This window comes from Vicugna pacos, chromosome 31 (genome assembly GCF_048564905.1).
Source record: "Vicugna pacos chromosome 31, VicPac4, whole genome shotgun sequence".
In the NCBI taxonomy this organism is placed as follows: domain Eukaryota; kingdom Metazoa; phylum Chordata; class Mammalia; order Artiodactyla; family Camelidae; genus Vicugna; species Vicugna pacos.
The window spans coordinates 9,221,916-9,239,971 of NC_133017.1; the positions used below are offsets into that span (position 1 = coordinate 9,221,916).

General features: G+C 39.9%; 1 protein-coding gene across 1 annotated transcript in view; it reads right to left on the minus strand.

Moving 5' to 3' along the window:
• The window catches only part of LOC140690592 (ankyrin repeat domain-containing protein 26-like), a 48,657-nt gene extending 31,457 nt beyond the window's left edge, over nucleotides 1-17,200 (minus strand). The window contains 13 exon segments of the mRNA XM_072952459.1: nucleotides 1,711-1,772; nucleotides 2,178-2,310; nucleotides 3,574-3,761; nucleotides 3,849-3,909; nucleotides 6,545-6,614; nucleotides 6,992-7,043; nucleotides 7,653-7,805; nucleotides 9,878-9,960; nucleotides 11,409-11,546; nucleotides 12,856-12,962; nucleotides 15,872-16,045; nucleotides 16,208-16,322; nucleotides 16,986-17,200. Coding sequence (XP_072808560.1) covers nucleotides 1,711-1,772; nucleotides 2,178-2,310; nucleotides 3,574-3,761; nucleotides 3,849-3,909; nucleotides 6,545-6,614; nucleotides 6,992-7,043; nucleotides 7,653-7,805; nucleotides 9,878-9,960; nucleotides 11,409-11,546; nucleotides 12,856-12,962; nucleotides 15,872-16,045; nucleotides 16,208-16,322; nucleotides 16,986-17,200 — 1,551 coding nt within the window.
• Nucleotides 17,201-18,056: the final 856 nt, after the last annotated feature.

An 18,056-nucleotide genomic window follows, 5' to 3' on the forward strand; every position in this document is an offset into this window, starting at 1 on the left:
TGAGGGAAGAATAAGAACACCGTTTAGTGACCACCCGCATGTGCCAGGCCCTTATGATGCACATTCTCTTCTCTACACACAACAATAATAACAGTGACTCTAAGGACGGTTACCCACTTGCTGCTCTTGCTGCTTCCTGGCCACTCCAAGATGCTGGAGTACCTTGATGAGCAGATGTGACCCGCTGTTCTCTCTGTCCGGAACATCCCTCCCCTGGACCTTCGTGTGACTGGCTCCTTCCTGTCCGTCACCTGGCAGCTTTGGTCACACTCAGCTCTTTTCTGACTACCTAAATTCCACCCTTACTCCACCCCCGTCCTAACTACAAACTCCCCCACTGTTGTCGAACCTCAGGCTCTCCACATTCCTTATGTGAAGGACTTACTGTCCCTGATACAGGGTTTCTGTTTACTTGTTCTTCTGTTCCTGCCACTACAGCCTAACCCCTCAACTGCTACATTCAGTGTCTAACTGCCTGGTGCTAGTTGGTGTTCAGGAACAGGAATTAATTTAAGGTCAAAACATCTAAAAATCCCCAGAAGGCGTCAAGTACCAAAGCACTATATACCTATCGGAGATGTTCGATAATAGTTTACTGACACTGAACACACCCCAAATGAGAACTCCCCATGCCCGCTCTAAATTTCCCATTTTATTCTCCTTCAGATTTTAAAAAAGTGTCCTCAACATTTCAGTAGGTCACTAGTGGCCACTGTGATCATTCTGCCTTACATTTCTATAGCACCCTTTTCAGTTGACAATGTGTTTTCACACTTGTTACCACATTTTTGTTCATGACACATAACCTGAGAGGTAGGTATCAGCACCATGTTTTTGAACGAGGTCACTGACATTCAGACAAGTCAGACAAGTTTTTCCAAGACCCCACAGTGGGTCAGAACCAGGATGCTACCACATCTCCTGACTTCAAGTACGGTGCTGTACCACTAGGCAGGAGCTGCCGAGATCCAAGAGTTCAGGCTCTTCTGACCTCTTTTCACAGCCATCACCTTGGAATAGGTCATCACTACCCTGTGCTTAGCTGCCTTCAAGTTCGGTCGCCATAAAGGTACTCAGTGCACGCTATTTTCTACCCGAAATGGGCTGTACTCAGTAAAACATCACTAAACCAAACTGCTGGTATTTTAACCCCACATACTTATTACTATTCCCCATGCTTTTGCTTCTCCTGAAATGTTCGTTGCAGATCTAATTGACAATCCAAATATAATAATACTTTCAAGTGCAAGCACTGTCTTTTCAAGGTCAAAGTGGTAAAACAAAAACACCGGTTTTTTGTGTTGTTTTTTTTTTAGTACAACCTGTTTCTCTCTGAATCTAAGAGTTTTACACATTCATTTATAACAAAGAAATAAACATCTGGTCACAGGCCGACCAAGAATTATTTTCTTCGGTTTTTAGAAAATGTAACTTCAGAACCCAAACCGATTCCCTGTGACTTCTAAGCCTTGGCTTTTGCACTACATACAGCAGTTTCATTAGGTGAGTCTGGAAAATTAACACAAGTGCACTCTGCAGTGGCATGACATGTAGCACAGAATGACTTTACTAAGTGAGGGTTAAAGTGAGGAACCAAAATTTTGCTGGGCAAATGTAAAAGTGAGAAAGTGAAGTCAAAACATCCCTCCATTTATGTTTCAACATCACGCAATGCTTACATTTGAACATAATAATAATAGAAGACAGTACCTCAAAAGCCCGGGATGATTCTGCATCTTTCTTTCCTTTGAATCTTAATGCTGGTGTTGCATCTACAAAATGCAGTCACAGATACATTAATGAGAACACATACCACTGGGAAGTTTAAATACACATAAGTCTATCTGGATTCATGAATATGTCAATAAATTAAAGTGGCACGAAAGAATTTCAGAGGGTTGAAGCATTTTCTGGAAGAAAACTTGGTCGTAGTTGGGATATTTATGAAGGAAGATGGCAAAAGAAAAACACTTAAGAAGAAATGGATATCAGATTTGGATCTACACACTTCAGATTTTTTACACTACTTTTTTTTTTTAATGGAGGTACCGGGAATTGAACCCAGGACCTCGTGCATGCTAAACGTGTGCTCTCCCACTGAGCTATACCCTCCCCCCTCCAACCACACTAGCTTTTAAGCAGAGAAGAAAACCCATAGATGCTCCCTGACTTCCCACCTCTGTCACTTTTGTGTGCTCCATCTCCATCAGTAGAAATCAACTTGCTCTGATCTGCCTTCTCCTTTAGAACACTGCTAATTGTCCGAGTGCCGTTCTCTTTTCCCCCCGTTTTTGGCTTTGTTGCCTCTCCCTATAAAAACAAAACACAAGGTAACAAAAACCCAACATCAGAAAACATCATATTCCTACACTTGGTCATTCAATCAATCAGTCAGGAAGACAACATATAGTTACTGTATCCATCAAATCATAGGCATTCTCCTGGGAGAAGCTGGCAATATACATAAAAGACAGATTCTGCTCTATACTCTAGGGGAGGTAGAGACACATGAAAACGAATCAACACAGACAAGTTATCATTGAACAGCTCTACACCTGAAGTGAACAGATACAGTAAGGGCACAAAGGAGAGAAGAGACTTGCTGCATGTCAATAGCTCCGGGAATGCTGGGAAGACCAGGCTGTGTCTTAAAAGACAGACCCAGTGCAAAGAGCAGATGTGAAGGGGGTTCTAAAAAGGGCAGCCTGAGCCCAAGGTCGAGGTGTGAAACAGCATGAGAAGTCACATGGAAAACTAGGACTCAGTTACTGGGGACAGAATGGAGAGACAAAATCTGCTAGATTAAATATAAGACATTGCTTCATTAATTTAAATATGAGGATTTCTAAAAACAGAAATAACTTCAAGCTAAAACTAACTTCCATAGGGAACTATATTCAATATCTCATAAAAAACTTCAATGGAAAAGAAAGAAAAAGAATTAGATATGTACATATATATGTATAACCAAATCACTTTACCGCACACCTGTAACTCATACAATACTGTACATCAATTACATTTGAATTAAAAAAAAAAACTTCTGTAACCAAAAAGAAAAAAGGTGAGGATCACATTTTCTTTCTGTTGTTCATAAAATCAGCTCTATGTCCTTCAGAAGAGTCTGAGCACTTTTTTCCATGACCTGACTTTTCCTTCTCTTAACTTGAATTTGAGGTAATTTCTATCATAATCTCACTTAACCCCACTGTTTCTGCTGTGTCTGTATAATCATCTCTCTCATTTTGACACTCGTTTATCTTTATATTCATCTTGTCCTTATTAGATGAACCCTTCCCCTTTGTACCCCTGCCCATCTTCATATTCATCCAGCTGTTCTTTCCAGTTGCTTCCTTATTCTTTCTTTTCTTCATGGCGTATTTGAGAACTGTTTATTGCCACCAACCTTTACAAATCTCAGTCCTGCACGTGTACCTCTCGTTATCACACTGTTTTCTATTGTGATCTTGAAGACTTCCATTTCTGTGTAGGATCCTTTTCATCCCCATGAGAATCAGGGGGATGGTAAGTGAAAAAGCACAGGAAGGAAAAGTTGAAAACAAAACGACTTGCCTCTGTAACACCAAGGACCGCTGAAGACGCGAGAGGTTCCGGTGCTGGGAAGGCAGGATGAGAAAAGCCTGGAACTTTGGTTGATGGTTGGGAAAAGGTTCTAACTGCATCTTCATTTTCACTATTAGAATTATGGTCCTCAAAGACGGTGCTAGTTCCTGGTTTCAAAACACCATCTTTTGCCTCTGCTGTAGTGAAAACAAGGTACAGTAGATGAAATGATCTGTAATTTCTCATCAGTGAAAACACAAAAAGACAGTCTTCAAATAACTTACTGTTTATCACGGGTTCTTCCCAGGCCCGAATTAGCTTGGCAAATCTTGGATGCCGGACTTTCTAGAGAAGAAAATTGCAGCTTTAAGAACAACAAATGTGAAATTGAATAAAGTAACTGTAACATTCCCCATTCCTAGATGATCTAACACAAAGAGCGCTGGCTTTGGAGTCATTCAGATACGGATTCAAGTCCCGGGTCTGTCATTTACCAACCTACATCTTCTCATGGGGTGAGGATTATGACAGATGACCTCAGGGGTCCCAAAATGTTACTTTCTTTACCCCTCATTGATAATTATACAAACACTATGGTATCCATTAGATGACTTTCTTGACCAAAATGATCTAGAACAAAATCTTATACCTGATAGTTTAGAGTCCTATTGAAAAACCTCACATTAAGAAATTTAAAGTGGTTGTTGTATTTTGAAATGTGCTTGCATGATTTATATATGTGTGAATGATCTCTCATGGGGGAAATATGAGAGTTTACTTTTCAGAAGTATCTTATTTGGATGAGTTAGAACGGCAAACAGTATAAGCTACTTCTATTCCATTCGCCAAAAAGCTAAAGACAAATGGTTGTTCAAAGTCAGTTACTTCTAAGAAAGAGAAAAAAGAACAAAAGTAATTCTGAGGGGCAATGACTCATGAGTGAAAGCCACACACACAGTAAACAGAAAGCTGTCACTAAGTATGTTCACAGAGGCAGAGTGAGATGGACTGAAAGAGCAGACACCGAGGAAGTGTTTTCTGCAGAGAAATATTAGGTTTGGGGAAAATCATTAAAAAAAAAAGTGGGGAGGAGGAAGAAAAGAAAAAATGAGACATGACTAGTGAAGTACAAACTTAAGGCAAGTAAAAAGGAAAATGTAAGTATAACAAGGCATGTGAAGAAATATATGTATTTCAGCATTTATATATAATAGATCAGGGATGTATCAGTATTGTTAGGGATATACGATGAGTGAAAGCCTCTGTTTTACCTTTTTATTATATATATAAAAATATATAAGTTATATATGCAAGTATATATATTATTCAGCAAATTTTATAAAAATATGAAAATATATGGCATATAAAACATATATATAAAACAAAGGCCTTTCTTCATAGTATATCCCCAATAATACTGACTTGTATTACTCCACAACTGTTTGTTTGTAAACACTGCTATAAGTAACAGTTAAATTTTGTCACTGTAAGTCACTCAATTGAACATAGTCATCTCTCACTACCTGAATGCTGCAAATTATTACTAGAGGGAGAGAAAAATAGATTTTAGAAAGCTCCTAACACATCAGCTTTCCACCTAGACAAAGAACTGGTAATCAGGATTCTAAGGATAATAGATAGCTTGAAAAGATATATTTCATGGAACATGAGAGGGGGCTAAAAGAAGGTTAAAAAGTTTTCATCTCAAATTCTAAGCTCACAGTTGGTGGATACTGAAAAACAGACTGCAACCTTTTCCTATTTATCATATACTTATCTATTTCCTCGGCATTTATGACATATTTCCTCTCATAACAACTGAACTTTTACAGCCTAAACAAAGGGAATAGAAATTCAAGTCATATTTTTAGAATTCAAATAGATTTCATTATGATAGAGTGTGCATGTTATATCACCTGCAGCATGGTGCAGAATTCCATGTCTCCTCATGCACTCACATTCATAAAATACTAAAATGCTTCTTACATTTAAGACCTTATTCTAGGTGCTCCAGGAAATGCGCAATTACGTTCCCTAATCTCCAGCAGTGTATACTGATGCAGGGGCTATAAGATGAATATGTAAATAACTATACTACAAAATGTCTGAAACTTGAAATTTTAGAATGGGACACGGGGACTGGACATACTTTTTAAAACTGTAATATGAAAGAATTCTGAAATAGGTTTCATCATATGGTTGTTATTAAGAGTCTACTTTTAAAGCTGGCTGTTATTTTAGGGAAAACATGTATTCTTCAGTTAGATGCAGAGTTTTGAATATATTCATAATGGGATAATTTAGAAAACACAGAGGAATCTCTTTATAATATGGATTTTGAGAAACAGAATTTTAATTTCTAAATTTCTAGAATTTCAACTATTATTTTAAGTCTTAATGCAGAACCAGAGATAGAAATAAAGTAAAAAACAAAACAAAACAAAACAAAACAAAACAACCCTCTTTCCTCACAACTCTCTGATACCAAAATAATAAGTGTCCAAGGGGGAAAAAAAAAGATACATGCTACGTAAGTTTTGGAACTGAAAGGCCCAGGAAGAGGCCATGGCTATCACAGTAAGTAGCTGTGTGCACTGAAGAGGTCCCTGAGGCACAAGTATTATACAAATGCCGTCAGTGTGGTTTGAAAGTCAAAGAATCCTTATCTTTGGCCAAGCTTCACACCTCCTCTGTTGTGGGAAACCTTTCCACAGTACAACTTTCCTGTCATGATCTATTTTCTAGTCCATTTTGCTTCAGCCTCATCTTCAGTATTTACCAAAGTAAAAAAAAAAAAAAAAAAAGAAAGAAAAAGAAAAGAAAAAAACCTGCCATATTTTAATAAAATGGTTTACTCAGACCAACTTTCTCATACAAACATAAAACAATGATAGGCAGAACACTGCTAAATTTTAAGAGTAAATACTACACAAAACTAAATTCAGAGCAGAAAAGTTAATTTCACAAGAAAACACTTTACCTTGGCAGCAAGATCTAAGTTACCATCTGATGGAGGCCGTGAATCATCAATATCATGTTTGGGTGAAATACTTTGAAGAAAAATACACATCATAAATGAGTGAGTTCATTTCTTTAAACAAACAAGTCACACAAGTCTATGCTGAGGGATGAGAAAGCAGAATTGGGAGCCAGGCTGCCTGATGGTTAAGTCACAGGTTAACTACTTGTTAACCATGGAATCATGGGTCAACTAGTCAACCTCCTTAAGCTACAGCTGCCTAATTAAATAGAAGTAAGCTATAACAGCACAGCTACTCTGCAAAGCTGTTGTGGTGACTGTACGAGGTAACAAATGTCAAGTACATAACATGGTGTCTAACCCAGGTAGGACACTCAACAAGCCTTGTTTCTTTTCTCTGTGTTCCCTCAGTCAGCATGTAATTTTTAAAAATCCATAAAATCCTACCGGCTTACAGAGACATCTTCAAGCCTCGGTGCAATCTTAATCACTGAAATCTCTATTAAAGAAGAAAGTAAAATAGAGTTTATACGGGCAATAGAAAAATACAGAATATTAAAAGTATGAGATCACTGTTTTGTTAAAAAGCATTCCATTGGGACCACACCTGGAGACTACACTTGAGTGAATATGGAGTATACTCCTGGTAAGTAATTAATGCATAAAAACCACTTCCCCTCCTTTATATTTATCAAAAAAAGAGGGTGTTTATCCAAATTTGATATTTTAAAGTGAACTGCTGTTTACAAGGACCAAAATCCCAACCAAACTTTATGAGACTCACAAAAGAATGATAATCATTAGTAGATTCAGTATCATAAACTGACAATGTCAAGCTTACATAGCATGGTATTTCTGGACGACACCCATGGGACAAAACCACCCTGCCATTCGGCTTTGTCAACCTCATGTTGTCTGGGCACGGTCATATCTATTCGCTCACATACGGTCTAGGGCTGCTTTCACACTGCAATGGCAGACATGAGTGGATGTGACAGACATCACATGGCCTAAAATATTGACTCTCTGGCCCTTTACAGAAAAAGATTGTGCATCCCTGCTTTATGTCATAACAGGAAACCCTAAGACTCAAATCGAATCTTCTTACTCTTCTGCTCAACATTCTTCAGTGGATCCATGAAGCAGCCATTGCTGGTTCCCAACTCGACAACCTTTTCTTCTTCGTTGTCCTTGCTGGACAATTGCAACTTTTCTTGGATCTTTTCTGCCCCAGTATGCGAAGAAGGTAAGCTCTCCTTAGCTGCGAAAAGAGAAATGATTGTCTTACGGTCATCACAGTAACTGCATTTCCTTTCCCAGTGGCTGCTTTAGGAATGAGCATGTGATGTAGCCCAGCCAATAAGATGCTAGGGGAAGTCTACCGGGAGCGTCTCTGTTTCCTTCCTAGTTAACAGGAAACATGCAGAGAGAAGCAGCCCTCCTCGCCTGCGGATACTGTCAGGTGAGAAGATGACGCTTGGAGCTGCTGCCAATCAGCAGACCAGGAAAGGTGACATTAACACCAGCAGCCTCACAGCTGAAGGAGGGACAGTGTCTGGGATCCTGACGACATCACCGAAACTTCTAACCAATCCTGACTCCTGTTGCTCTAGCCAGTTACTTAGGGCTCCTATTATTATTTGCACCTAAAAGCATTCTGACAAATTTCCCAAGGTCTACAGCAGACCTACTTTCTATAGTACCAGAAAGGCTTTCAGAAGCGTGTCTGAGCTAGGTAGTCACCTCGTTCCCAACCATTCCTACAGCATCCTTTCTGCACCAACAAAATGAAACTCATCGATCCTGCAAAGTTCACTGGCACATCTTAGCCTCTGAACCACTGTCCTTTCTGCCAAATGTAATCTTCAAAGATGTCCCGCCCACCAAACACTGAACTTCTGCCTCCTTCCCTGGCAAACTTCTACTCGCTCTGCGTGGCTTACCTGACATCCTACCCACTTTTAAAAATCTTCTTTCCTCACCATGGACTTAAAAGTATTTGGTACATATTAAATACCAATAAAAAATACATAAAGACAGTTACAAAGTCCTAGTGGGCTCTGGGACACAGTAAGCACAGAATAAAGTAAAGCCAATCATAAAAATGAGGATGACGGTAGCAAGCTCCCGGAGGCCAGGAACTGTGCTTGTGACCTGTTTGCATTCTGTAACGTCAGAGTGGTGCTTAGTACCTAAAAGACACTTGATAGTCATCTGTTAAGTGGATGAATTAACAGATAAGAATGTTTTCTTTGAAAATCCTGTTTAAAAAATATACAGACATTAACCAGGGACAACTCTGTTGTGTTATGAGCACCTTGAAGACTAAAACTCTGTCTTTTCCATCTTTGTATTTCCTACAACAGAAGTTCTTTGCTTGATCAAGGTGTACTAAGTTAAAGGTGCCCTCATACAGTTCAGACTGAACAGCATGCTAGGAGTCACATCTAGGCAACACAGTCATCATCTTTTTTTTTTTTTTTTATGTGAAGCACTTCTGTGCTTTTTTTTACAATTTGTTGAGTCCTGTCCTGAGTTGTGCTGAGTATTTATTATGACAATCCTTTAACTAATGGCAATAGAAAATCTTGTTCTAACAAAATAGTTTCATGACAAGTATCCCCAAAAAAGAAGAAATCATCTGGCTCTGATGCAGACAACGTATCTCATTCTGTTTGCACTTCTGAGGAATGAAACTAGTGAGAGCGAGCCCTTGTTGGTGTAATGATGTGAAAAGTAACCAGTGCTTCTCAGCAAGGCACTGCTTTCCTGACTTCTGCCCTATCACTAGGTACCTTTAAAAAACAGTGTGCAGTATGCTGCACACTGGCCCAGCTGTGCAGCTCTAATTGTTGGCCATTTGTTTACAGCACCAGGAAGGTATCGCTGAGCTCCCAGTTTTAAAGACAATCACTTTTTAGTGAGACTAATCACTATGCAATAAGTAGCATTCGTTTACCCAATGTAATCCATTTGCTGTAAAAATTAAAGAGCCAGTTCTGTAACAAGGCCAACTTGTTATAATGTTACAGGAAATGTACAACAAAGTTAAAAACCTGTTTTTCTTATTTACACAAAGATGTAATATGGGATTTCAGGGGCCATGATTAAATAAATGAATTTCTTTTCAGACAATATTGTCTCAGATTTTAAATTACCTACAATTAACTTCTTAAATAATTCTGAATACTAGACCATTAAGAAAAAATTAATTAAAAAATAAAAACACACACAAATTTACACACTGGCTTTTTTCACTGCTCTTTCATTATCAAAATTTCCTCAATCTTACTTTCTTTATCTATGGTAGGGCCAACAAGAGTAACTTATTACCAGAACTCTGTCCTAGGTCGCTATTTTGAGGGGGAATAGCTGGTATCTTTCCGTCTCTGTAGTCGACAATCAGTTGGGAGAGGCTATGTATAAAAAAATGTGATAAATATTACTACTTGAATACTAATATGAAAAACAATTACCAAATGTATTAAATTCTTAGATTATTTCAGACAATATCACAGGTAATATCAAAACTTCAATTGCCCCATGTATTTCAAATTTGTGCAACCTACACTTTTAAATTTAGGATGTAGAATTAAAAAAGAAAAAAAAGTAAGGTGAAGTAGTCATGAACTGAGGGCACTACAGCTCAGTAAGTTAACTAGAGCGAGCCTGACATATACAAAGTATCTCGAACTCAGAAGTCCCAGCTCTATAACCAACAGCTATTTGTTCCTGGACAAGGTGCTTCTCTTCAGCTCAAAGTCTTCCTTTATAAAACCAGGATCTTACTGTCAGGCAGTTAGTTATTAATACTCTTAAGAATATTATGAAGATTTAATGAGATAATGTATCCCCCAGATGCTCAGAGAAATAGTGGAAGAATGGAATAATTTGTTCTTGAACTTTAATGCTGGAACTATTTGAGAATCCCAAATAAAACCCAATGTGTGTTTTCTTTCACAGGTGTAACATTTAAATGTGGTAGTTTTCAGAAAATTTTACAAATTACGATGATTAGCTGTTCTTCATGGTTTATACTTCAGGGCACCTCAGCTACTATATAACTTGCAGTTAAACTTATTTATAAATACATGACCTCATACAAGCATATGTATGAGAACTAAACAAGCCATCACGCAGAAGTTTACGTGTCCATCGCCACGAAGGCCGTGGAAACTGGATCAGCACAGGCATCCCGGGAGCAGAGGTCAATCACGACCCGACTGCAGGACCAGTTTCTTTTTCCTTTTCTTCTTCTAAAATTTTATTAAAGGTCTTTAGAGAGCAACATCCAGACCCTAGCCCCAGCTGCTGAGGAGATCCTGTTAAAACCAGTTTTAGTACCAACACTGCAGCAACAGAATCAAGGGAAACAAGAGAACGATTAGCATGCCCTCGCCCTGCCCCAGTGCCTTGTGGGAGAGGACTGTCACTGTGATCTTAGGGAATCCCTTAGGTTCCTGGAAAATTCAAGAGGAAGATTATAGAAAAAAGTCCCCAAAGGAAAATACAGTATTTCCTGCTCTACTAAACACTTCAAGACCCAAATAACTAGTTAGAAAAATCAGATATGTGGCATTATTTGTACCCCATGCATAGGGGTTACACTGGGATGAAATGGAGACCAGTAGGATCCTAAGGATAAAGGTCTTACAAACCCTGAGATAAAGAACCCTGTGCCCACTGTTCCATCTCACTAGTCTGGCCTTTTGCTGGTTTCCAGCTGGTGATGGGGAGGGTCTCACTGCCATCCCCAAAGTGCCTGCTCCCAACTAGGAACTCTCACCTGTCACATAACAAGTCATAGTTAGGTCATTTCCAACCTCAGTTTAGAGATAACTGGCACTTTAATGTAAACATTTACTGTTTAAAACCATTACAACAAGCATATCGTTCAGCAGACCGTCCGTGTACATCCAGCAAATAGGCATTAACACCTTTCTGAAGAAGCAGCTTGACTGTGTCCAGTGAGTCATGACGTACGGCAAGCATCAGTGCTGATCTAAAATAAGAGAGACAACTTCACTCTTAGGAACTTAGTTATTTAGCTTAAACAGTTAATTTGATCTATTTTACCAAGTTAATATCCTGCCCACTCCCGGAGAACTGACCATGTACATGCTCGAGTGCTCATCTCTGCAAATGACCTCCAAGGCCAAAATGGAGGGACAAAAAGAAGCCTCCTGTCTTACTTGGGTAGCACATAGTAGAAGTTGCTAATTTAAAGTCCTCTGAAGGACAAGAAAGGATGCTGAGGTCACTGGTCTGAACTAGGAAAAGGCTTAAATAAAGGATTCCCTATTTCTTCCCTAGTCTGAAATATAATACTTTAAAATCAGCGAGAGGTCAGGTAAGGAGAAGCTGTTTGCAGGCTGAAAACAGTAATATGAATAAAAATGGCAACAAAAATAGTCACGGCTGCAGTGAATCACGCTGAGAAGCACGTGCCCAGCACTAACCTGAATAGTCTACGTGTGGTCTTTCTCAGGCACAACCACTCTTGAAGGATGTACTACGACCCTCCTTTACATGTCAGGAAACATGCTGGGTGGTACTAAGTCATGTCCCCCAGGTAACACACCTGACCAGCAGGAGGGCTGGGATTTCAACCTCGTCTGACTCTAAAGCCCAGCTCTTTCCTCTTTATCATCCACCAAAGACTTGTCTTCTTTGAAGGGAATGTTTATTCAATGACTAAAGCTATTTTTCTTCCTTCTATCATTATCAATTAAAAATAAAAACATCAAAATGTACTAGAAATGAAAAAGGAGAAGAACTGATGAGCCCACAGTATCTGGTGATAGTTACTCTCATAGTGATACTCACTTAGTGATAACCTAATAACATCAGTATCCTTCAAAGAAAGTAATTTAAAGCAGAGTCATCCAAAAGACAAAACAAACTCCTCTTTGTTTAATATGCGTCTTTTAAGAAAAAAATATCTACCAAGAAGAGGTTAAAACAAATTATAAAGAATGAAGAAATTCAACACTGTCTCATAAGGTAAATTAAAATTAGAGTCCATACTAATAAAACTAAAATGAAATCCCTGAACTATTGTAAGATTATATGACCAAAACAATCAGGTTGCAAATGACATCAGTCACTATCATAAAGGAAGATGAATCCTGCTGCATACTGCTCTTTGTGACACCAGGCAGAATAATTGCTTTTCTACCTAACTGATGATGTGTTGATTCTAAGTTAATCCTCTTCTTATTAGGTTAATCTTCCTGATTGGCTGTTACTACTCTAGAACAACATTAAGATTAAAAAAAAAAGAGAGAGAGAGAGAACACAAACTATTTTACCTTTGCAGCTTGTCGACTGCATGTACATTTGCCCCGTTCTCTATCAAAAATTTGACCATTTCTTCTTTGTTCTTCCTGACGGCAAGTAAGAATGGTGTCAAGTTATACTGTAAAATAGTAAAAACAGTTGACAATGTACAAAATTACATACAAATTTCAAAACTGAATTTAAAAACTTAAGTCTCTGAACTTAAACATACACTATAAAGTAAATAAAAACTAGCCCCTTCCTCCTCGCCCCTCTGTGCTCCTTCTCTTTAAAAGGTTCCTCCTTGACCTCTTCCAAAGTTTCCCTGTGAAGTCATTCTCTGAAACTCACTTCAGACATTTGCTGGTTCCAAGAATCTTCACTGCGATTGCAGCGTGTGTCAGGCATTCTCTAGTTACCTTACTGCTCAACTACTACTCCTGACACTCTAAACACTGCTCCAGAGAGAACCATTTAGCTACTGAATCAACTACACTTCTAAGGAACCATGCTGAGGAGAAAGATGCCATACTGTCTGCAACATGCATAACCTATCCAATTACAACTACGACTAATCTCATAAAGCTTGCAGACTTTCCAGTGGGAACATGATTATTTGCATGTAAAGAAAAAGTTTTTCTTAAACCAACTTATAAATTCTAATTTGAAAAATTCCATCCCACTCTTAAGGGATTATTATAAAATACGAAGTAGACTATAAATTAATATAGACTGTCTTTAAAATCTTGAAATATTTATCAAAATATACAACAGGAATTGGAAATTCAAATGCTTACAGAGGCAACATAGGCGACCCGAGTAAGTGAAGGTCACAAGTGAGGACAGCACACCGGAGGACACACGCCCCGCCGAGAAGGGGCCATCTCTGCAGGGCAGACCACATAGGCCTGGGCTCAAGGGGGACCAGATTTGATTCTTTAGGAGAAGTTCTGAAGTGTAGACTTCTGCACAAGTCTCCTAAATTTTAAATGTTGACTCAGTGTGTGGAGACAAACTGAACATATCCAGGCATGTTTGGTCTATAGCCCACTTGTGTTTTTATGTTTGCTGTGTTTCCAAACAGTTGGGTATAAATCAAGTATTTGTATGTAAAACCTTGCCCTTCTTTAGAATCATATGTCTTATGCACAAAAACACTGGGCCCCAACATGTAATAAAAATTGTGATTAAGACTCATAATACCCACATCAAGAATTTTTCCAATGCCTACTAAAACTACAATCTATCTGTATCGAATTCTCCCTGATTGTCAATCAAATGGATAATTAGGTCATGAGATGGCCGAAACTAAATTATTAGAACATTTCCAATAAAAAGAATGAAATAATGCCATTTGCAGCAACATGGAAGGACCTAGAGATTATCATACTGAGTGAGGTAAGTCTGAAAGTGAAAGAGAAATCCCATAGGATATCACTTAATATGTGGATTCTAAAATACGATACAAATGAACTTATTTACAAAACAGAAATAGACTCACAGACATACAAAACAAACTGATGGTTACCAAAGGGGGAAGGGGGTGGGAGAGGAATAAATTAGCAGTTTTGGACTAGCAGATACAAATTACTACATATAAAATAGATGAACAACAAGGTCCTACTGTATATACTACAGGGAACTATACTCAATATCCTGTAATAAACCATAATGGAAAAGAATATGTGTGTGTGTGTGTGTGTGTGTGTGTGTGTGTATCTATCTATCTATATAAGAATGTACATATAACTGAATAAGAATATATATACACACATATATATATTTATATATACATATAACTGAATCACTTTGCTGTACACCAGAAACTATCTCAACACTGTAAATCATTAGATTTTAATTTAAAAAAAACTGTCATCTTGATTATGCTAGGGCTCAGTGAATCTAACAGATAGATTGCAAGAGTCCGTCGCACAGCTTTAACCAAAAGAAGGCTCATGATTTCCTATTACTGCAATCAGAAAAACCCTGTTGACCTAATGACCTGGATGGGAACAAAAGGTGCAAAATCTTTAAAGGGTCCGACTCTACTTATTGAATCACTCACCACAAGCAAGTTTCTAAGACTGTCTGAGTGCCACTGAATGATCAGTGGTTAGAAGGGAAAAGGAGCCATTCTTCAAGGCAATAGATGCTGCCGGTAATATTGCCAGGAAGAGATGGATAAAAGTCAGGCTAACACGGCTGGAAAGGAGAGCACTGAAAGAAGCAGCATATATCAAACCCCTGCTCTTCCAGAGATGTCTTACTTTTGAGATCTGTGAATTTACATGTATTACACGAATCCATTCAACAGTCCTTAACCAAGGGTTGTATCAGAATCTCAGGGAAGCATTTCTAAATACCTGTGTCTAGACCTGAGTACATTTATACAATCAAAATCTTCAGGGGAGAGCCAGGAGAAAAAGCAGGCGGACCAGTTTCACCATCACTTGCTCCCCACCTACAGCCTCAGCCCCGCAGGGGAGCTACACCAGGTTGAGCATGGAAGACCCCAAGGTGAAGGTGTACGTGGAGGGCCATGTGGCCACCAGCACAAAAGAATGCCCCTGCTGGCTGTCAAACATGACCTGACCTCACTTGCCCAGGTTCTAGAACCTGGGATCCTGGGGTGCTCAGGGCCTGTGGCTTGCTGCCTCCCCTGCCCAGCTGCAGTCACCCAGCTCCCCCTGCTGGGTACTGGGTTCCTTCCTCCTCCCACCCATCCCCAGGCAGGCAGCCAGCCCTTGTTGCCATCACTTCACTCCCTGCAAGCCTTCATCTTCTGTAGGCTCTGAGCCTACCACCCACTCCCAGGCACTTCCTAATGGGACGTTGTTCCTTCTGGGGTAGAATTGCGGCTGGGAGACAGAGCTCTGCCCTTTCTGTGGGCACTACCTCTAGCCTCTGGCCTTGGCTTTGGAGTTGTTTCCATGATAACAGGGCCTGATGTATTGTATTCAGTATACATATTACTATAAATAAAACACCTGTAGCTAGAAAAGACCCTGTATTTCAAATATCTTGTAAATAAAGTCAGTCAAGCTACACCTTGTTTATCGCCTCAGTATTTGCATCATAGCGGAGCAGCTCTGCTGCAATTGATGTATTTCCAGCCAAGACGGCATAATGCAGAGCAGTGTTTTGACGGTCGTCCGCAAGATTTGGGTCAGCACCCCGTTTCAGCAGGATAGTGACACATGCTACTTTCCGGCATTGTACAGCCTGTTGGTATCACACCAAGAAACAGACTGTAAGTGCTAGGCATTCCAAGTTAACATTCCTCAAGTTCCAGCAGTTTCTTATATTTAAAACAGATAAATTCACTTTTATTCTAAGGAATTAAATCAAATCAATCTCACGTGGACATGGCTGGCTGCTACACACCTTGATGAGAGCTGTCTTGCTTTCCTTGTCACGAGCATTCAGATTACAATGCCACTCTGTAAGGAGAGCCACCACTGCTGACTGGCCGGTGGTGCAGGCTAAGTGTAGGGCAGTCCTGCAAACATGAGAAGACTTTTTAGGAAATTGGAGCATACTAGTTCAAAGATACAATTACCCACGTAACTGTAAACATTCAACAGCATGCTATTCCTACCCCTTTAAAACTAACATTTAGTCTTATCTTACTTCTTTCTATGGGGAAAGAATAATATTATTAGCTCTTATTACTCACCACATTAATGGAAGAACTACCTGTTTGAATAGAAAGGGCATGCCGTTGAGATTCAGCTCAACTTGGGTCTGGCTTCTACTTTAACACTGTCCTTATTAGCTCTCACTTAGCCTGTCTGTGCCTCAATTTACTCATCAACAAAATGGGTGTGAAGTAGTAGTTATCTTACAGGACCCCACTGTGATGCTTAAATGAAAAGCTATGCAAAATGTCTGGCAGTTCCTTGCACAAAATAATAGCTCAATAATCGTTGGTAATATTATAATTGTTGCCGTTACTATTTTACAAAGACAACATTTCAATGAAGTAAAATGATAGTGTATCTATTTTGCTGCTGCAAGGAGGAGAGAGAACGCTGTACTTCAGTGATTCTAACATGCTCATAGTCTCACACTTCAACATCTCTCACGTGGGAAGGCAATTTAAAATTCATGTCTTAACAACCATAGTTGGCAGCTCCTCCCAGGCCCGCCCCGCCGCTGTTACCTGTTCTTCCTGTCTCTGCTGTCTACGACATTTCTCTTATATGTCAGCAACTCCTCCACTGTACACCTGTCACCTAAATATGCGGCTTTGTGGAACTCCTTTAGCTCACACTTATGGACATGATACCCAGGCACAGGCTTCTCACGATTCCTGCGCTCTCTCTGATGGATGCTGAAGTCCACCCAGCTCACGAAATTAGCGAGTCTCTTCTTCATCTGGCTTATTGCCTTCCGACACCGCTCACTTCCCTCCTGGTCGCTTGCCACCTCCCAATCTCAGTGCTGGCGCTGCAGAAGAGCCACAGAGGTCTCGCTGCCACACTTTGGCTGCAAAGCTCAATGGCTCGGAATGTCTGGTCCGGGACAGTCGTAGCCTAGCAACAGCACTGACCCTCAACTGTCCCTCAACTGTCCCTCCAGAGCCAGTGTCCCTGTGAGTGCGCACAGAGGCCAGGAGGCCAGTGTGCCCAGTATGCAACTGTGGTTAGAGTGGGGTGGAACCACAGGATGCTGAAGGCCTAGTCCCCCAGAGAGCTCCCCACCAAAAATCTCTAAATCTCATCCCTCAGTTCATTCCTTTCCCCATCCCTCTGGGCCCCAGCCAGTTTCCAGGGAATTTAGCACATGCAAACAGCAAAAAGCTGTTTTCATGGTTTCAGAGCTTGTGGCAATACGTCTCATTAAGTACAAACTTGAGAAACCAACACACGCTCTACAGATGAAATGGAAACGTGTTTCTGCACGTCTGCTGACACTGCTCTGTGGCTCAGCCTGATGTTACACGCTTTCCTCACTTTATTTTATCTTTTGCTTTTATTTTCACCAATTAAAACTTGAATCAATTTGAGATTTATGTGAGAGCATGGTATAACACTTCAGAACTTTTTAATGATGTGACTATGAAAACACCACGTTAGTTACTCAGCGAGGCCAGGCTGCAGGCTGACCACTTGCAGGAGGGGCGGAAGGCAGGGCATACCTCTTCTTCCTGGCCACCTCCTTCCTTCCTCCCTCAGCTGGCTAATTACGGCTTCCAGCCCTGGCAGGATCAAAACTGCAGGGGGCGGCAGAG